Source organism: Urocitellus parryii, chromosome 10 (assembly GCF_045843805.1).
Source record: "Urocitellus parryii isolate mUroPar1 chromosome 10, mUroPar1.hap1, whole genome shotgun sequence".
Taxonomy (NCBI): domain Eukaryota; kingdom Metazoa; phylum Chordata; class Mammalia; order Rodentia; family Sciuridae; genus Urocitellus; species Urocitellus parryii.
Genome location: NC_135540.1, coordinates 125217998 through 125241084, shown reverse-complemented (window position 1 = coordinate 125241084; position 23087 = coordinate 125217998). Strand labels below are relative to the sequence as shown.

The window sequence follows — 23087 nt, the reverse complement described above, 5'->3', positions numbered from 1 at the left end:
CTTGAAAGGTTATTAGGACCCCAGTCCCCACCTCTACTTCCTAGCTGCCATGAGATGAACAGTCTTTTGCCATGTGTTCCTGACACCATGATGCACTCTGCTGCCATCAGCCCAAATCAACTGGGTCAGTGACCAGGGACTGAAACCTCTGAAACCACAAGACAAAATAAACCTTTCCTCCTTTAAATGTTAGTCAGCATTTTGTTACTATGACCAAGATAACTGAGGCGACAAATAAAAGAACGAAAGACTCATTTTGGCTCATGATTTCAGAGCTTTCAGTTATATAGTTGGCTGGCTCCTTTGCTCTGGGTCTGAGGTGAGGCAGAATATCATGGCAGAAAGCTGTGATGAGGAAACTTCAGCTCATGGCAGCTGGGCAACATCAAAGGGGTGTGGAAGGGACTTGGGATAAGATATAATCTCAAGGGTACACACCCAGCAAACACTGCTATAGTGGGGACCAAGCCTTCAAAACATGAGTCTTTGAGGCCACTTCATATCCAAACCCTAACATTGATTTTCTCAGGCAATTTGTCATATTAATGTACAACCAACACACTGCCTTGAAAAGATTTTTATGTACTTTGGTTGCATGTGCTCTCATATGTTTTCTTGTGTTCTTTCTTTCCACTTTTCTCTTTTGCACAATTTAACTTAAACCCTTAAAGGACTTCGATAATAACAGCTCACTGTGTTCTAGGTACCTTTACATAATTTTCACCTCACAACAACCCTACGTGCTGCTGTTCTCACCTTTTTACCGAAGGGGAAACTGAGGTTAAGATTTTTAACACCTTGACCTTACAGTTAACAAATGACTGTTTAAACTCCAAAATTCATGTTCTTAAAGACAGCAGGCTTTAAACAGGCCCCCAGCAAGAACATGGCTTCCCTGGAATTAAAAGGTTAAGAGTTCCTCTCTTTATGAAAGGTATGGGTTCCAAATGACTTTACTTATGACCATTTTTTTAAATATATCCAAACTCAACAAGAATGGGTTTAAATTTGTAGCTTCTGAGTGGATTTTCTACAAAAGAAGAGGGAGGTGGGCAGCCATATGACATTTTAAAACAGACTCACTTTTCTCCTCCCTGCTGATGTTATATTCTATGGCATTTTCCCCCTAAAATAGATGTTTTGTATACTTCAAGACTGAAAGTAGGTAACTGCCTTTAAGATAACCTCTCAAGAGTTTCAGGGAACCCCTTAGTGTCTTCCCGTCTCATAATTCATAGATGTTATGGACATCCTTAAAATGAAGTTTAATTGGGAAACAATAATTGTGTGTACTTGTAGGGTTCAGTGTTTTCATTTATGTAAACAATGCAGATACATTCAGATGAGCTAATTAACATATCCATCACCTTACTATCATTTTTTTTGTGTGTAATGTGAATGTTAAAAATACTCATTTTTAGGTTTGGAGGTGCAGTTTACTGGTAGAGCACTTGTCTATGATTCCTAGCACTTGTCTATTGGATTCCTAGCACTGACAAAAAAATCTACAATATTAGCAAATCATATTCAACAATATATTAAGAAGATTGTACATCATGACCAAGTTGGTTTCATTCCAGAGATGCAAGGAATAGTTTAACATAACTAATCAATAAAGGTACTTCATCACAAAAATAAAATTAAGGACAAAAATCATATATTCATCTCAATAGATGGAGAGGAAGTCTTCTACAAAATTCAGCATTTTTCATGAAATGACTAAGGATAGAAGGATTTTACAACAATTCCATTCACAATAGGAAAAAAAAAACCTCTCAGCTTAGGGAAGACCTTTCATGTTCATGCATAGACAGAATTAATATTGTTAAAATGGCCATATTACCAAAAATGATGTATAGGTTCAGTGCAATCCCCATCAAAATGCCAATACCAATGACATTCTTCACAGAATTAAGAAAAAAGGTCCTAAAATTCATTTATAAGAATAAATAAAAGACCCAAAATAGCCAAAGCAATTTTAAGCCAAAAAAAAAAAAAAAAGAAAAAGAAAAAAAAGCAATGCTGGAGACATCATGATACTTGACTTTAAATTATACTGTGGAGATATAGTAACAAAATCTGCACTGTACTGGCAGAAAAACAGACATATAGACCAATGGAACAGAATAGAAAACACAAAGACAATTGCACATAGACACAGTCATATGATATTTGATAAAGGCACCAAAAATATACTTGGAAGAAAAGATAGCCTTTTTAACAAATGATGCTAGGAAAACTGGTTATCCATAGGTAGAAGAATGAGACTAGATCCCTCCCTCTAACCTGCACAAAAGTCAACTCAAAATGGATCAAAGACACAGGAATTAGAACAGAAATTTTGCAATTTGTAGAAGAAAATGTAAGGACAACAACCCAACACATAGGCATAGGCAATGACTTCCCCAACAGAACCTAAAGCTCAAGAAATAATACCAGGAATTAATAAATGGGATGGCATCAAATTAAAATCTTCTGCACAGAAAACAATTAGTAGGAACAGAGAGCCTACAGAATATAAGAAAATCTTAGCTAGCTCCCCTTCTGACAGAGGATTAATACCCAGAATATCTAAAGATCTCAAAAATATTACCAGAAAAGACCCAACTAACCCAATCAATAGATGGGTAAATGAACTAAAGAGACACTTCTCTAAAGAAGAAATATATATGGCCAACAATATATGAAAAAGTGTTCAACAATTTAGCAATTAGGGAAACGCAACCACAGTGAGATTCCATCTCATTCCAGTTAGAATGGCAGCCATTAAGAATGTAAGTAATAAATGCTTGAAAGAATTTAGTGTAAAAAGGATAGTTTTTTATTTTGTGGTTGAACATTCATTTATGAAAAGATGTGAATGTCCAACAGATTAAAAAATGCTCACTGAGCTACACCCTCATTCCTTTTAACTTTGAGAAAGGGTCTACCTAAGTTGCTGAGATCTCACCAAATTTCTGAGGCTGACCTTGAACTTGGAAACTCCACCCTCACTAAACTTACCCTTTTGAAGAGTGTCTTGCTAATGAGCTACCTAAACCATCACTTTTTAGTTCATTCAACAATTTCAGGAACATTTATACGCGGAAGCATCATCGTTTGAATACGGGAACCATCATATTAGCGGTATCACTTCAGAAAGTGATACAGCTTCTCAGGACCTCAATTCTCTTTGCAAACTTGTGTACGGAATGGGCAGGAAAGCAGAATACGTGGCCTGTGCACAACAGAATTTCCAGAGGCAAAGACTGCTCTTTTGATTTCCCCAAGGGGCTGAACCAAGAAGAGCAAGTGGACTTTTCAGATGGTGCTCGATCGGCACCTACATTCCAGGGACACTCAGTTGACGCCCAGAAATTTTAGTCGCAACCCGCCCCCGGTGTCAAAGCGTGGTGGGAGAAGCTCCGAAGGAGGAGGAGAGGCCTGAGGAAGCCCCTCCCGGTTAACCTCTAGCCGGAATTCCCCACCGCTCATCTCCACCCAGAGTGGGGCTCCACGCCCACTGCGCTCCCCACGGACCGCTGCCTCACCGCCCACGCGGTGACGTCATCGCGCGGCGGCTGGGCGTCCGGACCCGCCGCCCCAGGAGTGGGAGCGGAAACCCGGGGATCGGCCGCGCGCAGAGCCCCGGGAGCTCGAGCTCGCGCACCTGGGGAAAGCCGGCCCGAGGCAGTGGGCATGCGCAAGGCTGCCGGGTGGCGCAGGCGCCCTGCCTCACTCACTCGCGGAGATCCGGTTCTTCAAGGTGGAGCTTGCGGCGAGTCTTGGGCTGTCCTGGCCGCTTGGGATCCTCGGGACCAGAAGATGCGGAGCCAGCCCGACTCTGGCTAAGGGCGGGTTTGCCTCCGGTGTAGGGAGAGGACGGGTGCTCGGATCCTGCTGTGCATCTATGCTGGGCACGCCCCAAGAGTTTGGGGGTTATTTACAGGAAGGTGAAATCAAACAGCATCGGTGTATTGCAATTCGTTTATCCTAAACCAAGAGCACTCTTAGGACACATGGCCAGGGCCCGGGGGCCAGTTCTCCCGGAAAATGACAAGATAACTGTGTGTGGACACCGAGCAAAAGCTTTCCCTATTCTCTCTTCTTCCGCCACCCAGTGTGTCGGGTACTCCTGGGTCCCCAACTTACAGTGGGGGAGACTGTAACAATTTACAGTGTAAGTGGGGAAACTGAGGATGTAACAGCTGAAAAGTGTTGGAGTTGCGTTTTCTACCAGTTTTTCTATCGACTAGAAAAAAATCAGGGCTGACCATCAGAATACTGAAGTCACGAGTGGGTGAAAATGAAACAGTAATGAATAGTAAATCTTAAGTTTGGACGTTAAGAAGTAGAAGCAGTTGACAAGGCAAAGGGTCTCCAGATATATTTCGAGTGGGATTTGTCAAGAGGAAGGGAGAGAAGAAAGCTTTTGGGTGGCAAGAAAAGGGAAAGGCAAAGGAAACCTGAGAAGAAAGGGAAGCTATTGCTGCAGCTGGAGCCTTGTGTTTATGTTTGGCTTGCAAATAGAAACGTCTATAATTCTAAGGATGGGCTTTTATTCCAAAGCAATGAACTTTCTCTTTTCTGTACCTAGGTTTATTCTTTGATGCACAGTGACACTACACCTCTGTTCAACAATAAGTCACATATTATTATTATTCATTTAATAGTCAGAAACTTCTGTATCTATGAAAAAGATAGTATATAGATAGGTTTATTCCTGGCCCATGCCAGGCTAAGAGGTCTTTTCAGTGATTGCTGGTTCCGTATCCTGGCTCCAGTCATGCGAAGAATAAACATTTCTAATTCAAAATCCAGTAGCTTTTCAATGCCAATACCTTGTCCCTATCTTTAAAAGAAGAAGAAGAAAAAATGCTACATCATCTTTGTTTAAAGAATCTTGGCCCCAGTGATTTGCTAATTGTTCGTGGTTTTATACTGTTATTACTATAACACAGTTTGCACTGCCCAATTTAGAAACTGATTACTACCTTGTGTTAGCCTCTAATTGTTTAATGGTTGTAAATTTTATCTGCTAGGCAAGACCAAGATTCCCTAGTCAGGGACTGCAGCTATCTCATATCTGAAAGCTCATCTAATTGACTTTCCAAGTCTCTCTCTCTCTTAATTCTCTGTGGAATTCCCAATGCCCAGTTCCTTGCCTGCCACATACTAGGTGCTTGGTAAATCCTAAATAAATGAAATGATGCTTTTTGAAGAAGAGGAAACAAGTCTGTTATTTTCTCTTTTCCTGTTCTCCTAACCAAAGTATCTCTTTGTTGGCAGTCAGCAAATGTATGATTTCATTGCTGTGCCTTAATCTTTCTGTTGCTCTATAAAGAATTGCCATTGAACACCATGCCTGCAAGAAGTCTCTCATAAAATGATTGTTGATAGATTAACCTCAAAGATATTACCGATTCTTTCTTTTTGAGTGGGCCTTGGTCTGCCCACAATGAACAATACTCATGGTTATTTTAGGCTGCCTAAGAAATTCTTCAGAAGATTGTACAATGTGAGTATCTTCTTGACTTTGGGAAGTAACAAAACCAATAGAAGAAGCCCAAAGCCAATAGCAAAACCCAATAATAAATGGGACCTATGTGCTTAAGAGTGCTGTTTTCAAAGTCTTAGATAACCTTGTGCTCCTGGGATAGAGAAAGCCTCTATGTGTATTGACATCTTATATTTTGGGGTCTATAGTTGTAGCTTAGCAATAGGGTGCTTAGCATGCTTAAGCCTTGGGTTCCATTCTGAGAGTTATCACCACTACCCCTCGCACAACCCACCCCATACATATTCTGGTTCTTTTTTCGTGAAACCATTCAAGTCCATTATGAACAGAATCTACTAGAGAAACTTGATCTTAGATGCATAAGAACGTAGTTGCATTCCAGGTTTACTCTACACTATAGTTGTTCTGGCAACCAGTTCAATTGACAGGGAAGACTGGGACTGGGTTAGGTTCAGGTATGGGCAAGTAAGAAGCTAGAGTGAATTCTTTTAGTATTTCCATTCAGTAGCTGGGATCTTGGGAGAAAGCTATTTAACATTTCCGGCCTTAGTTACCTCATTTGCAGTATGGCGATGATAACAACCATACTTTTAAAGTTACTATGTGCAATTTGTACAGGCTTAGAGCAATGCCCCGCAAGCTGGCACCTGGCATTTTTTTTTTTTTTTTTTTTGCTCAATGTTTGACAAGTAAATAAAAAACTAGCATATAATAACTTCCACTCTACATAGCTGGCCACTTGTAAACCCCACCTACATTGAAGTCAGGGGGACTCCGCTGTTTTTCAGATACGAGCGTTTCTTGAGCCATGCAATTATTTTTTCTGCCTTCCAATCTGCTGTAACTCATCCAAGCGACTTTGGACGTCGGTACTCTTCTCTAGGTTTGCGGCCGCCCCAACTTTGAATCGTGGAGGAGGTGTGGATGGGGGAGGGGGACAGACCGCCTCCTTCCCCGCCCCCTATCCTTTTGCCTAGCTGCCGAGTTAGGAACCACCCAGCCTCACTCACAGCTGTCCGGGAACGCCTCTCGGGGCCGGGCTGGGCACTACGCACGCGCAATGCAGTAGCACCGCGCCTGCGCTGTGGAAGGGCTGAGGGAGGCGGGGGATTGGTATGCGAGCTAATGTGTGAGGGGAGGGAGGCGTCCCGGCCGAGCGTGGTACTACGACGAGCGCGGGCCGGAGGGGGCGGGGGGATGCGCCGCGGCGGCGGCGCGGGCACTGGGGCTGGTGTTTGGCCGCGACAGAGCAGCGGATCCCGGTGTCGCCGCTGCAGCAGCGCTGGTTCCGCACCGGGCCCCAAGACGCCGTACCTTTCAGCCCCCTACTTTTTTTTTTTTTTTAAATAACCGGAACCAATGAACACAGCTGGCACCCGAGCTCTGGAGGCCGCCGGTGCCGAGGGGACCAGGCTGGCGCCCGGCGGGAACCCATGTCTGAGGCGGCGGGGGCGGCCCGCGGTGTCACCCGCGGCGGCGGCGCCTTGCGAAGCGGGCGGGTGGCCGGCGGCCGGGTCGCCGCCGCGCTTTCCCTTCGCTTCTCATCCCGCCGCGACTCTCGGCCCGGCCTCGGGCTGGTTGCAGCGGCAGCGCTGGGCTGCAGTGCTGGTGTTCGGGCTGCTGGTGGCCGGAGCGGCGGACGGATGCGAGCTGGTGCCAAGGCACCTCCGCGCGCGGCGGGCGGCGGGTTCTGCCGGGGCAGCCGCCTCTTCTCCCGCTGCGGCGGCGGGCGGCAGCTCGGCGCTTCTGACAGGTGAGGGCCAGGGGGCGACTGGCGGGGCGCGGCGGGCTGCGGCGGGACCCCCATCTCCGGAGCGTCCCGCGTCCCGGCGGGCGCCGGTTACTCGACGGTCCGGGCCATTGGGTGATGCCTAGCTGGGCGCTCAGACGCTGGCTCCCTGGCGGCTGCTCCGTCGCGGTCCCTTACACTTCGGTCGCCTTCCTTTTCTCACCCCGCCCTCGACTGAGCCTCTCGACGGCATTCGCTTCCCCGCCCTTCTTTTGGGTTCCTTGCTCTCCCAAGCTAAGCAATGCGGTAGTTTCTCTTTCGTGCTACAAAAGAGCCACCAGGGTCTGCAGGGTACTGGGCTATTTTTTTTTTTTTAAGCTGCTAGAAAATAAGTCGGCAGCAGCAGCAGCAATGCGGTATGATTCCGTGCTGCTGCTTTTGCAAAGGCAGCTGGCAGCGAGACTCACCAGTTGAAACCCCGTTGAGCACAGCGTCCCAGGGGAAGCTGCTAAAGAGGATTCTTTGAGAGCCATAATACCTAGTGGTATTAGTGGTTCCGTATTAGTCATAAAGAAACGTCTAAGTCGAATGCATATTTTTTGAGGGGGGGGGGAAGGTGGCCCTTTTAAAGGATGGAAAGTTATTTGTTGGTGGTGGTAGCATCGCTGGGTAACAGAGGGTGCAGAAATCTCAGCAGGTTACCAGAAAGACACCTGAAAATTTACTAAGTGCCAGATATTTGGGACTTGTATTTGAGCAGCACAGTTCTGGTAGGTTGCAGCAGCATCTTTTAAATTGGAATGTTCTAGCAGTTATTGACAACTTTGAAATATGTTTGGTAAGGCTAAGTCGAAATTTGTATCACTTTAAAGCGTTTCATTGTCTTGTGTAACTAATCTGTGGTGGTTTAAGTAATAATATAAAGATCCTGAAATGATTTCTTTGGGAAAAGTAGTGGCACAAAAGTAATGTTTATATTTATTAATACTTTATTTATTTTAATAGCTCTGTATAGGTTTTCTGCACTAATTGCTAGGTTAAAGAGGAAAAAGTAAACTGGAACAATATGACCCATTAGTATTTAACCGAAGTGATAGTCCAACAGGCATCTAGAAGTTACTAACAGCTGCTCTGAGAAATGCTCATGAGCTATATTCTTTAGAACTAAGCAGCTATTTTCTGGGATATATGACAGGATATTTACTCTTTGAGTGAGAAAAAGGATGTTGGTAAACTTTATTAAGCACTTTAAAAATTGTAGGGCATAGAACATAATGATCAGCTTATTTAATTTACTCGAAACATGTCAAGCTCTATTAAATGAAACTTGAAACAGCAAATCTATCAGTGATTTATTTGGATGAAAGATTACAGAATAATAATATGAGGAGCAACGTGTCTTTGAGTTAGAGGATAGATTGATAGTTATATGCTTCAATAGTTTTTACTCTTCAAATAAAAACATGGTAAGTATCATAGTGAAGAACAGTGATTCCCAAAAAAGTGGCTAGATAAGACTGTAATTTGAAGGTTTAATGCTTCATGTGGGAAGGGGAGGATAATTTTTTGGCTTCTAGAAGGTATAGGAGTGTGATTCTTGCTTTCTCAAGCAGAAAAATTTGATCAATAAATAGTTGAATAATGCTTTATTAAAAAGCAATTGGCAGAAAGACGACCAATTCAGAATTTCAGCATTTATTGACTACTAGTAAGTATATATGTCCATCATATCAAGAAAATTACTTCAGATGGAATTTTATTTTAATAAGCTGTTTATAATCCTTCCTTGTAAGATTTATGTTTCTGTAGTTGTTTATGACATTTTGGAAAAGGCAGTTCTTATTGGGAAAAAATGTGACAATAACACAAAATGAATTTGTGCTGTAGTGTTTTAAAGTAAATTTACTAAAATAATGTCAACCTAGGAATTATTTCTAATGTTCTTAATCTTTCCTTTTGTTGCGATATTGATTTTAACAAGTTAATAATTTCCATTTAAAGTTTAAGGTTATAAAACTACACAGTATACAAGTTGAATTGTGGTAATTTTATTAAGTTTATGTAAAAATAGTCAGTAGCATTTGTATCTTGGAAAAGGTAAATTGAAAAACTGATGAAATCAGAACATATGGAAAATTGCCTTGAACCCTGTGGACTCTCTAGAACTCCTTCCCATTCTTAAGAGTGTATGAGAAGTGCTTTCATCTCGGGTTCCATTTGTAAATGTTGTGCTAAGCCCAGAGTATAATTTATTAGTGCTATTGTACACTTCAGGAAGTAGAGCTATAGACCAAACTCATAAAATACTGCCATGTCACACTCTAGGCAGTGTTGATGGATAGAAATGGAGTAGAATATCTATAATAAATCTAAATTTCATTTTGAAAATTGAAAATTCTTGAAAGAATTGTGAAAAAATTGTTCTCTCTGGCTCCTGATTAAAAACTGTCAATATTCTTAATATCTCTGTAAAATGACAGCCAGAGTCACTTTTCTGTTTTCCTCTCCAGATTGATACTTCTTAGGAGCTGCTGATAACATGTAGAAAATATTCTTTTCCACTGAAGTTTGCCTCCCTAGGGTTTTACTTTAGTGTATTTTAAGAAGAAATTGCCTTTATATCATCTGTTTTGTGCTTAATTTTGAGCAAAGTCTTTTTTGTAAAGAGACAGGTGATAACACATCATCAAAATAAATATCCATTAGCATAATTAGAAAAGGTTCATATCTTTTCCTTTTTTATATTACAATTTCAGAGTTCAGTGTGGAAATGTTTGATAATGTGGGACCACTATTTATAATGTTACATAGTAAATATTTTAAATCTTATGTGTTTGTATATTTGTTATTTGTTATTTTTTTTTTTTAGGACTCTTACTTTGAAAGAGTGATTGAAACATAAAGGGAGTTAGGGACTGGTGACTTTTAGCTTGGTGATTATATTCTAAAGCAGTACTTTAATAACTTAAAACATTACTTTTCTATCTTTTTGCCTAACAGACATAGAATCAGGTAGTGATCTCCTTGGAAAGTGATTGATCTTATCCAGATATGGTTCCTGAGAAATAGTTTATGAAAGAATAAAAACTGTATATGTATAAACCACATTATTATTATTATTATTATTATTATTATTATTATATACATTTTTTGGTTTGTGGTGGTAGGGATTGAATCTAAGGGATCCTGCATGCCAGGCAAGTGCTTTAGCACTGAGCTACATCCCCAGTGCCACATTCTTTATTCTGTCAAAATATATAGAATAATTAAAACATTAATTTTTTCTTATGCATAGTTGTTTCAGAGTTATTTAAACAAAACTTAAAAACTTTAAGATATTTTATTCTATACTTCTTTCCTAATGAATTAAAGTAAAATTTTTTGGTACTTATGTAAAGGTTTTATCCTAACTCATACCATTTCACTAATTTGATATTGTATTTAAAATTTCAGTGAAAATTTAAAATGGTCGTGGTTCAAAGTCTTTAGAAGAGCTACTCTAACCAGACAACTATGTTGTGGGATAACACAGCTGTGTTGTGGGGCCTACGTTGATTTAGATGGAAATATCTCAAGCTAGCATGCCTTTGGAAAAATCTTAAGCCAAACTTTTAGTTATTTCACCTGCATTTTTAATAATTCCCAAGTAAATGTTGTTCCCTTATTTATTTTCTTTATTTAGTAGTTGACTCAAGTGTGGTATATGTATTTTGCCTTGAGTGATATTTATGGTAGACATGTTAATGTTCATATTATGGCATAGTTAAACTTGAGAATAGCTTGCATAGTACTAGTTATTAGAAACCTTTCTTTCTGAATTGAGCTTATGATTTCCTAAAGCCTTCTTCTCCTTCTCCTTCTTCCCTTTCTTTTTTTTTTTTCCAGTGCTAGGGGGTCCAACTCAGGGCTTGTCAATGTGAGGCAAAAACTCTACTATTGACTGAGCTACATCCCTAGCCCTGAAGCTTTTTTTTGATGTCCTTCTACTGTATCCTTCCCCCCCTTACCCTTCCTTATCATTACCTATCCTTTTATTTACTAGTCTTTGGAGGGTCATTACTATACTTGTATTGCTAACTGCAGAATTGAAGCATCGGCTTTTATCTGTTTGATCTAGTCTATTCTGAATACTTAAGAATAGTAGTAGTTATTGGTTTGGAAACATTGCATCCCTTGATATTCTCCTTGAGAATACCAAGAACTCTTTTGTTCTCTGTTGGGGATCTCATAGCACAGGAATAACTCAAAGGCCCAGTTGGAAACTTGCCTTAAAGATTTTGCTTAATTTTATGCAAAAGAAGGTCCCACAAGGGAATTCTTTAATTTGCTAAGGTCTTGATTTGTGATTGCATACATAACAATTTTTCTAGATTAATTTTCTTTTGAGTAGCTATCAAGCATTTTGGATATTGGTTTAGTCATTGGTAGTGGTGTGAAATCTTTCAAAATAATTCTTGGAGATTTATATTTATGTACGTGATGAGTAAAGTATAAACTGACTAAAGTTAAAATTAACAACTAGTATGATGACTAGAGCATTTTTGATATTCTCTAGAGTTTGGACCTTGTTATGAACTAACTATGAGATTATTTTTGAATCGATCAAGTTTCATCAATCAAGCGATTATTAAAACATATAGACTAATGCTAGGAATGAAAAAGAATTCAAAAAAGTGCAAGGCATAGGTTGCCCATTGGGAACTCAGGCTAATATGGATTAGATAACAACAGGTACATTTATTAAACTATTACTTGGTGTCAGTGTTGTGCTGAGTGCTTAATATACATCATTTTTTAAAAATTCTTAGTCTAATCTTGTTAGATAACTGTTCTTATTGTCATACAAGAGATGATCCCGCACTTGTCACACCTAGTAAGTAACAGAATTAGCTGTTGACCTAGGTTCCTCTGGTACCAAAGCTTTGATTTTTAACTGGTATGGGGTATGAAGCTTTACACACACACACACACACACACACACACACACACACACATACACACAGCTAAACATACAAGACAAACTTTGTTTAGCACAATAATGGACTGCAAACTGTTGTGAAAAGGAATACTACAAAGGAATACTACAATCAAATGCTGCACTTGGATTGTAGTATTTGAGGTTGACCTTGGAAGATAAGGCTTCAGGTAGAGGTGAATGAAAGGGCTTTCTAAGAGGAGACATATATAAGAATAAGTAGTAAGTTAATAATTTTCTTTAGTTTTGCATAGGGTGTATGTAGAGTAGTGCGAAAGGAGAAGGAACGTTGGGTCCAGATTGTCAAGTGCTTTAATATTCTCAAGCATATTCAACATGTGTGGAAATCTCAGTAGATCTAAAATTGGGGTACCTAGCCATGTCCTTGGGAGTATGGCAAACCATAGGAAAAATATTGTGCCTTTTCTTGACATACCCATTTTACTACATTATTTGGGAAACATCAAATATTTAATTACTAGTAACTTAAAAATTAAAAAATATACCAAACATATATGTTAAGGGGAATATAAATTTACTTTTAATATTTAAGATAAAACAAAAGACATTTTGAATGTCCAGAGAGTTCTATTCATAAACTTGGCATTGTGATCTATTGTTCTATCATTAGGGATTGAGAGACTTGGTAGTGTTTAAACATGAGGGATCTCCATGTTTGAGAACACTAATTCCCTTTGATGGAAGTGAGGAGATGATAGAGACAGGGAGGCCAGCCAGGGAACAGTATAGGAGTGCAGGTCTTAAGCATTTATTCATTGTCCTTGAAACTGTTTAGAGGAAGTTTTTAGAAAATTGCTTTATTTTTAGCTTAAAAAATAAATCTGGCCTTTAATGGAAGTCTAAGAAATAAAAAATTACCTTTTAATTTTAAACACTTTGACTTTCTAGAATTATTTAAGTTAGTATATGCCCTTGAAAAATCCAAGGAACACATCATCATCTTATTTCAAATGTGCCTATTTATTAATATGAAAATTAGTTACTTTAGTATATGATTGTACTTGTGCTGATTTCTAAAATTAATAATTATATTTGCTAGTTCTTTAACAGATAAAATAAAAAACTTGATAGCCAAAGATAAAATATTTGTATGTGATGCTTATATAAAGCCTTTAGTAATCCATATTTAAAAATATGTGTTTTATTCTTTCATATAGAATAACTATGGGTCTGGGTTCAATCCCCAGTACTGGAAAAAAAAAAAAACCCAAACAAACAAACAAACAAAAAACAAAAAAACCTGTTTCCAGTTTGAACTAAAGTTATATTAATTAGAGTTGGCCTCCCTCTCCCATGAATAATTGTGAATACTAAATACTAGCATATTATTTCTCTCAGAATTAACTTTTGAATTAATTATTTGAATTCTTTCAGAATTTTGAAATTTTGAATTTAGAATGTGTGAATTTTAAGCTTGATCTGTAGATGATGATTTGTAATGCCAAATCTAAATGGTCTTCATCTTTTCCTTATCCTCCTGCATCTTTATATTAGTAGGTATTGTGTATTTAATCTTTCTTGATAATTTCTAATCCTACCTTTAGTAACCATTTCCTTGACTGGTTTCTTTGTTGCTGATTTTAAGGGTAGATCTATCCTAAGTCTCTGTTCTTGGTCTTGTGTTGCTCTAGCTGAACATTTCCTCCTCAGAGAACTTCATTACTAGGAAAGTTCTAAATTGGGGTGGGGAACCTTAAGCCAATGATTGATTGGACTTTTGGCGTTACTTCATTTGGCCCTTGAAGTGATACTGCACAACCATGGCTACAGTCCTGAGAGTCATTTCCTTTCTGCTAGGCTTTGCAAACCTTATCATTTAAAGTGAAACAACTTTAAGATTAAGGCTAATAGCAGTTCTAAGATGTTTAATTGTGGCCATTCAGTGTTTTTTAAAGATAGTGGTAACTGTCAGTTCCACTTTTATCCCAGCTTCCCCCATGGGCTCAGGGAACTTCCAACCTTGGTAAGAACCGTTTACTTGGAATAACATTCAAAGAACTCAAGTGCTTGGATCTGAGTGTTTCTTCTTGCATTCAAGTTTATGTGTCCTTATGAGTCTTGGCCTCTGTGCATCCTACTGTTTTTACTTTAGTTGTTTTCACTTTTTTTCGCTCTCTTCATGGTGTTCCTCAACTTGCTATTATATGGAAGTGAAACTTCTGAAACTTCAGAAACTATTTTACCCAGTTAATGCTGAGTTCTTAATTTTGAAAATACTTGTTTTGAATATTCTATTTATATAATTACAAAATACTAAACAACCTCATCAAAAATACCTAGAGTAATGAAAGTGTTTATAGTTGTTTATTAAATTATTCTCAGTAAGTAAAAATGTTTTTAAAATAACCCTTACTTGAATTTTTTATGTGCTTCTTGACACATTACACATTTCAGAGCCATGGTTTATTTCTACAGCTTTTTCTTTCTTTTTTAAAATCTAATGTTGTATAACTAGATAATCTTTTTCTTCTCTATTCCTATTCTTCAGCAAAAAACTTCTGACGTGTACATTAATGACATATACATAATTTTTCTTCCATTTCCCCACTTTTTTTGAAACATTGTCATCTTAAGTTCTTTCTAATCTGCCACATGTATTCAGACTGAGTTAATCCTGCTGTTTCTTTATTGTGGGTTCCAGCTTAAAAACAACAACAACAATAACAACAACAACAAAAACAAAACCAAAACCCAGAAATCCAAAAACCAGAACACTGGCCAGACAAGATGGCACATGCCTGTTATCCCAATGGCTTGGGAGGCTGAGGCGGGAGGATTGGAAGTTCAAGACCAGCCTCAGCAATTTAGTGAGGCCCTATGTAATTTAGTGAGACCCTGCCTCAAAATAAAAATAAAAAAGGCTGGGGATGTGGCTCAGTGATAAAGCACCCCTGAGTTCAATCCCCGGTACCCAAACAAAACAGAACAAACCAACTGAAAAACCCAAACCTTTGTACAACTGCAAAAATAGCACAAGATACTATAGGTATAGATACTTTGTGCTATTTTTGAATTTGTTATTTTAAATTTATTCTCTGATGTGCATTTATGTTTAGTTCTGGGACTGTTAAAAAGGGATTCAAAAAAGAACTAAAGGTTAGAGTGAGAAGGTCAGTTATTGACTGTGTGTGCATAAAATATAAAACATATATTTTTAAAATCAGGTCCATTTTTTTATTAAAAACTTTATTTTATTTATTTATTTATTTTATGTGGTGCTGAGGATCTAACCCAGGGCCTTGTACATGTGAGGCGAGTGATCTACCGCTGAGTCATAATCCCAGCCCCTAAAACATATATTTAGTTAGTGTTTTCTGCCAACCATGATGTAATTGGGGACATAAAGATGCTGCAGTTGATCAGTTTTATCATTGCAGGGACAATGTAAATCTGAAAATTGCCTGAGAGTAGATGTGCATAGTGTAAAAATATAGAAATATTTTGTAGCTCAACTATTTGTATTGTTACATTTACTGAAAATATCTTTAAGAGCTATCTGCACTTTCATGTACTTTTCAGCATTATTCACAGTAGCCAAGATGTGGAAGCAACTTAAATGTCTGTTAGTGAATGAATGGATAGAGAAAATGTGACATACACACACACACACACACACACACACACAGAGAGAATGAGAGAGAGAGAGAGAGAGAGAGAGAGAGAGAGAGAATGAGTGTGTGTGTGTGTGTGTGTGTGTGTGTAATGATATTCGGTCTCAAAGGAACTCTTGTCATTTGTGAGAACATAGTGAACCTGGAGAACATTATATTAAATGAAATAACCCATAACCCATACATATACTGGATTAAAGAAAATACTGCATAATCTCACTTTTATGTAGGATCTGAAAGTGTCAAACTTAGAGTAGAATGGTGATTACCAGGGGCAGGGAAGAGGGGAGTATGAAGAAATGTTGATAAAGGGGTGCATGTTTCAGTTATGCAAGAAAAATAAACTCTGGAGTTGTAATATACAACACTATGACTATAGTTGTCAGTATTATATAGTTGAAATTTGCTAAGAGACTAGATCTTAAGTGATTTCACCACCAAAAAAAAAAGAAAAAAAGTATAATTAATGTTTAATTATAGTGACTATTTCACAGTGTGTGTATGTATGTGTATGTATAATATATATCAGATTGTGAAACTGTACATCTTAAATATATACTTTTTTTAAAGTTTTTTTTTTAATATGGACACAATATCTTTTCTTTGTTTTTATGTGTTGCTGAGGATCGAACCCAGTACCTCACACATGCAAGGCAAGCACACTACCGCTGAGCTCTAACCTCAGCCCCGTTAAATATATACTTTTTAATTGTCAATTATACCTCACTGAATTTAGAAAAATTGAATATTTATTAAAAGTTTTTTTTTTTTTTTTTTTTTAAAGAGAGAGAGAGAGAGAATTTTTAATATTTATTTTTTAGTTCTCGGCGGACACAACATCTTTGTTGGTATGTGGTGCTGAGGATCGAACCCGGGCCGCACGAACGCCAGGCGAGCGCGCTACCACTTGAGCCACATCCCCAGCCCTATTAAAAGTTTTTTTGTTACACATTTGAAGTATTAAAATGTCTCTCTTCTCCTCCTTTGAAACAAAGTGTGATATAAATAAATGGAGTTCTTTTTTTTTTAACTATTAATCTTCTTCAGTAAGCGTTCTTAGCTGTTTTGCTGCTGTGTCTAAAAGATCTGATTAGAACAAGAGGAAAAGCTTATTTAGGGGCTCACAGTTTCAGGGGTCTCAATCTATAGAAGGCTGGCTTCATTCCTTGGGGCTCAAGATGAGGCAGGACATCATGGCAGAAAAATGGCAGACGGAAGTGGCTCATATGATGGTCTAGAAGCAAAGAGAGAGACTCCACTTGCCAGATACAAATATGTACCCTAAAGCTGCTCCTCCAATTCCTACCTCATCCAGCCACACCCTACCACTTCAGTTATTACTCAGTTAATCCCTATCAGAGTATTAGTTCACTGATTGGGTTTAGGCTCTCACAACCCAATAATTTCTCTTCTGAATCCACTTGCATTGTCTCACACATGAGCTTTTGGGGGCAAGCTTGCATCCAAACCATAACATTAAGTGAACAAAAACTTCAGTGGGTGCTGTGTGCTAGATACCAGTGGGTGTTTGGAATTTCAAGATCAGTAAGATATTCAGCCTGTCCTTGGTCTACTAGAAGCTGTGCCCTCTTAAAGGTTGATGATACATTCTGATGAGGGTATAAGGGCATAAGGGTATGTGCTGTGTTTTCCTGAATTACAAAGATGAGGTCTCTTCAGTTCCCTGTCCCAGAGTAGAGGTGTTTGCTAAGAAGGTATAAGAGTTTGTTAGATAGGGAAGGGCATAGTGTGAAAGTAGGAAGCATAGGGGATGACATTTATCATAGATCCTAACATTTGAGAATATTAGATGTGATTGGGAATGGCAAATACCTTGGATGACAGAGTCAATGGTGAGCCTGCTTACAGAGCACCAGCAACCATATTTGTATGTGGGGTTCAAATTATGCCAGAAAATTTTATCTTTTTTATTCCATAGAAGAGTCCTTTTATCCACATAATAAGTTTTTAGATATAATGGAAATTTTGGTTTGTTGTCAAGTAGTTTGTACATTAAAAATCCTTTAGTGCCATAGATCTATATATTAAAGTATAGTGTATGATTAAAGTTCTATCAGGAACTGAGAAGCAGAAGAATTGGAAATTCTTTGTAGTGTAAGTTTCGCAGTCTATACATACGTCAGATCATGCAGTGTATTTTTAAATATGTACACTTTTAAATTCTCAAGTAAACCTCACTAAAATTAGAAAAAATAGACTATTTTTGAGATCTTTATTGCTCAAGGGTAGTATGAATATGTTCTTTATCACTGGTAAATAACTAAATTTTGCTATTAAATATTCTGACACTTAAAACTACTACAAAATATGTGATTTCTGAGGCCCAGTGATATATGTTAAAGTATGATTTTAAAAAACAATCAGTGTCCTCAATAAGTATTTTATATTTGCCTTTATGTTCATGAATATTTCTTAAGGATGGAATGTGGTTTTTAAATGCATAGTATCTTATATCTAGAACTTTAATCTGAGCCCTAAGCGTGTTTCCACTTTTGTATAGTTGATTAAGAACATAGTCTCTAGATTACAGTGGGATTTCCTGGATTTGAATCCCAGAGTGGTTTGTAATTATGGGTAACTGATTTAATCTGTAAGTGCCTAGATTCTCATTCTCTAAAAGGTGGTTTGAAGAACAAATGAATTAATATATAGAGTACTTCAAATTGAGCCTGGCAAGTATTATTCAGTTATTATTAACTGTTTTTCTTTTTATCCATAGATACAGGTGTAGTATAGTTATAGAAATGTGCTGTGATCTAGAAAGCATTAAGATGTTTTCTCTGGCATTAATTTTTCAATTCTGAGTTTGGAACTCAGGGCCTCACAACATGCTAGGCAAATGCAGTATCACTGAGCTATACTCACAGTCCTTTCTGTCATACTTAAAAAAGTATGGCGATATCATTTGTGGCACTAAACTGTGATCTAAATAAACAGATCATTAATTTTCTGAGATTCATAAAACATCATAGAAATACGAAGCTAAATGGGGCTGGAGTTGTAGCTCAGTGGTAGAGCACTTTCCTAGCATGTTTGAGGCCCTGGGTTTGATTCTCAGCACTGCATATAAATAAATGAATAAAATAAAGGTCCATCAACATCTAAAAAAATATTAGAAAATATATAGACAGTGATGGTTAAGGAGTATTATGGTACTTTTAAAAAAGTTGGTTATATTATTTGCGTAAGTCATGTTGTATCTTTGCCAACTGAGAAATTTAAAGCATTTGGAATTGATGTGAGGCTTAAAGACTTTAATTTCTGTTTAAAGTTTATAATAGAAAATACAGAAAATTCAGAAAGGTAAAAGTAGAAAATACATCTACTTCAACAACTAGTGATAATAATTGTACTGTCAAAATTTTATTTCTTTTTTTATCCCTTTACTTCATTTATTTATATGTGGTGCTGAGGACTGAACCCAGTGCCACACACGTGCTAGGCAAGTGCTGTACCACTGAGCTACAACCCCACTCCCCAAACTTTATTTCTTGTATAGTTTTTTAAAGATGTGCATATAATATTCACATGTACTTCATAGGCTCATAGAGTAATATTCCCTCCCCCATGCTTGTCTATGCTAAAGCACAGTCTTATAGAGTAATATTTAAATGTGAAATCAGTAGATATTTGAATGCCAAATATTATTACAGGTGTATGATAAGTATTGAGAACATTGATGAATAAGACCAATGAGGCCGTTGTTCTCATGGAGCTTGCATTTCATTTGGGAAGATAGAAAACCAGTGTTTTAGAGTTTGCGAGAAATACTATTAAGGAACAAAATATAAAATAGTGTGAATGATGGGGGGTACTACTAATTAAGGTAGGGTGGTTAGGAAAGGCTTCTGAGAAGGTCACATTTAAGGTGGCTTCTGGAAAGATACAAGGATCCAAGTCCCTGAAGAGTTGGGGAATAGCGTTCTATACAGGGAATAGCTTGGATGAAGTCCTTTAGGCAAGAAGGGATTTGAATTATCTGGAGAAGTAAAAGAGTGTCATTTAAATGAGCATCTTGAGAGAGGGGAAGAGTAGGTCTGCCTGAGAAGAGGGTAAGGCCAAATGGCACAGAGCCTCCTGGACCTTGTTACCTTGTTTGGTGTATTCAGAGAGTGATAGGAAGCAGTTGAAGCATTTTAAGAAGGGAGGTGAAATGATATGATTTATTGCTTTTTAATTAGTTTGACTTGCATGATTTTCTAAAACAAAACTAATTTTAAGTGTACAGTTCAGTAGTGTTAACTATATTGACATTGTTGAGAAACAGACCTCAGGAATTTTTTTGTCTTGTAAAACTGAAACTATACTCATACAAATCCATTTCCCCTGGTGAGCACCATTTTATTTTTTTTTTTTTGTTTCTATGAATTTGACTACTTTAGATACTCTGAATAAGTGGAATCATGAAGTATTTGTTTTATTGTGACTAGCTTATTTTAATTAGCATAATATCCCCAAGATTCTTCCGTGTTGTAGCTTGCAGCAGGATTTCCTTCCTAAGACTGAATAACTTTCGATTTTATGTGTATGCTATTTTTTCTTTACCCATTCATTTATCACTATACACGCTTGGGTTACTTCTGCTTTTTGTCTAGTTGTGAATAATCATTAATGTTGCTGTGAATATACATGTGTAAGATTCTTTCTGAGACACTGCTTTCAGTTCTATTGGTTGTATACCTGGAATGAGATTGCTGTAGTACATGCTGGTTCAATTTTTCATTTTTGAGGTACCTCCATAGTGTTTTTTTAATAGTGTTTATGCCATTTTACAATCTCACTGACAGTGTACAATAGTTCCAATTTCTACATGATTTACATTTTAAAGATCGCTTGCCTGCTGTTTTTGGGGAATGAATTGTTGGGATCAAGAGTGGTTGGAGGGAGATTTGTCTAGGAGGGTGATTATGAGGCCACTTGAGAGCTGATGATGGCTTGGATTCGATGGTAGCTGTAGAGTTTGAGTGAAGAGGAAGAGTTTATCAAGATACTTTGGAATTATAATTGGTTTGTCTTTCTGTTAGTTTTGGAAATAGGAGTGAAAGTAGGGAGGAATCAAGGACTACTCCTAAATTGCTCTCTTAGGGGTAGGGTAGGGGTGGGTTCTTAATGACTTAATTACAAAGGTGATGCTGGTAGGAAAATCTTTCTCTAGTCTCCAGCCTATTCTTTTCATGTCCTTTGGGTCATGCCAATGGACATAGTTCCAGTTTTTTAGAACAAAGATGTTTCAACCCTTAGGACTGGGGAAAGGGGCTCGCCTTTCAGAGCACTTTGCTGCCTCATATTTGAATAACTTGGAGTTTCTTTTGGAAGGAAAAAGGGAGGAAATAATGCTTTTGTAATTAGTTTTGTGAGGTTAGGGAGAGTATACTGATCTTTTTTATGCTTCATGTTTAAAATAGGAGTATAACTGTATGATAGGGTTGTTGTGAAGATCATTTAAGATAATGTTATTTGAAGTACTTAGCAAGGAATGCTCAATAAACATCATTTTCTTTACCTGACTTCTTCACTGAACTATCAGGTTTCTTTTTTTAATTTTTTTTCTTTTAAAGTTACTGTTTTGTTTTTTCCCCAATTTGTAAACCCAAATTCTTGGTGTTCCATTTAACCCTTTCCTCAGTTCTTTGCATTCTCCTTGCTACTGTATTAGTTCTGAACTAAATCATTTGGGTTAGATGAGGCAGTGATTTTATAATCTACCTTGTGCTTTCGTATACACTACTTTCATTTACTAATGAAACCTATAGTGTTTCCTGCAAATACCAATGAACTCTAAATGTGTTAACTTCATAGTGGAGACAAACTCCTGCTTATATTCTATATATCATATAATATACTCTAGCAAAATTAGGCTACTTTTTGTCCTGCTTTTCTCCTTCATCCCTTTTCTTCATGTTTCTTTCATTCTAGAATGTCTTCTGTCTTTCAGGGTTTGTTTCAAAAGTTTTTTCATTCATTCAGTAAATAGTTATTGAGAATGTTCTGTGTTTATTGCCCTGTTGTTCAAGTTGGAGATATACTGATGGTCACATTTAACGTGGCTTCTTGCACCTTGGAGTTTTCTTAACACATACTGTATACCCTTTTTAATGCAATTCTAACTGGCAATAACTGTCTACTTAGTAGTAACACACTATTTATTTTTTCTTTTTTTACCCACTTAAGATATCTATTATAACATTTTTCTTTTAAAAGTTGTCCTGTAGCTTTATAAATGCTTTTTGACCTGAAAGGTTTGTCTTTTTAATCTATTGTTATTTTTGGTAACTTTCATCTTATAATGATTATTGGTTGACAAATATTACTTTGACACAGTGTCCAACATTTAAAAATAGTCAGTCTGCAATATAATATGATTTTATTATTGACATCTGTTGTTATTTAATGTCTTTATTGGCACATGAAAAAAAATTTTGTGTTACTTTTAGGAATAACTGTGGCCCATCTTTCTTTGTGACTACTAAGTTCTAAGGTAAAAATGATATAGGGTCATCTTTCAGTTATTTATTTACGTATACTGAGGATTAATATAGTATTCATGTGGCTTAAATCATGAATTCTCTACTTAGATAATTTCACATCTTTTAATGAGTTTAGAGTAATTTAAATGATGTTATTATTTTAAACTCTGGATTTTATTCAGCTTGTAGTCTCAAACTTTAAAATAATTTTTAAAAAGTGAAATTAGGAGTTGTATTAGACATCAATGGTGAGATTACAAAATGCTTCTTTGTTTGGGAATATGTTTATTTAACAAATGTTTGAATGCTTACTATGTCCTGGATACTTTCTAGGTGGTGGAAAGATGGTACAAAATTAATGGTGTCTGTTTTTAAATTTTTACTTTTAATACTCTGGTTATTTGTTGTTCAGTTGTGGTTGTACTATCTCCAGTGATGTGATCTTGGAACAAATTGGCAACTTCCTCATTTATGATTGCCACAGATCTCAGTTCACTAATTTCCAAACTCCTTTAATTGAAGCTGAATGGCATATTGGTTTTATATATTAATCTTTTTACTTATTTATAATATCAGCCGTACAGGTCATGATGATAAATCCCTGAGTTTTCTGTAAAGTATATAAATTTAAACTGAAAAAGCTTGTTAAAATGTTTTTCATCAATTGGTAACAAAGAAAACCAATATCAAAAACTGTAAATATAGGTAAATCAGTACCTAGAGGAAAATTTTTAGCATTAAGTATTTGTTCCACACTAAAGATCAA

The 23087-nt window shown here is 37.3% G+C and overlaps 1 protein-coding gene across 2 annotated transcripts in view; it reads left to right on the top strand.

Moving 5' to 3' along the window:
- The first annotated feature begins 6711 nt into the window (after positions 1–6711).
- Positions 6712–23087, top strand: part of Stim2 (stromal interaction molecule 2) — a 162950-nt gene continuing 146574 nt past the window's right edge. For both annotated transcript variants that reach the window (XM_026403602.2, XM_026403594.2), the window contains exon 1: positions 6712–7250. In XM_026403602.2, the coding sequence (XP_026259387.1) occupies positions 6857–7250 (394 nt within the window). In that variant the 5' untranslated portion in view covers positions 6712–6856. The remainder of the gene's footprint in view (positions 7251–23087) is intronic.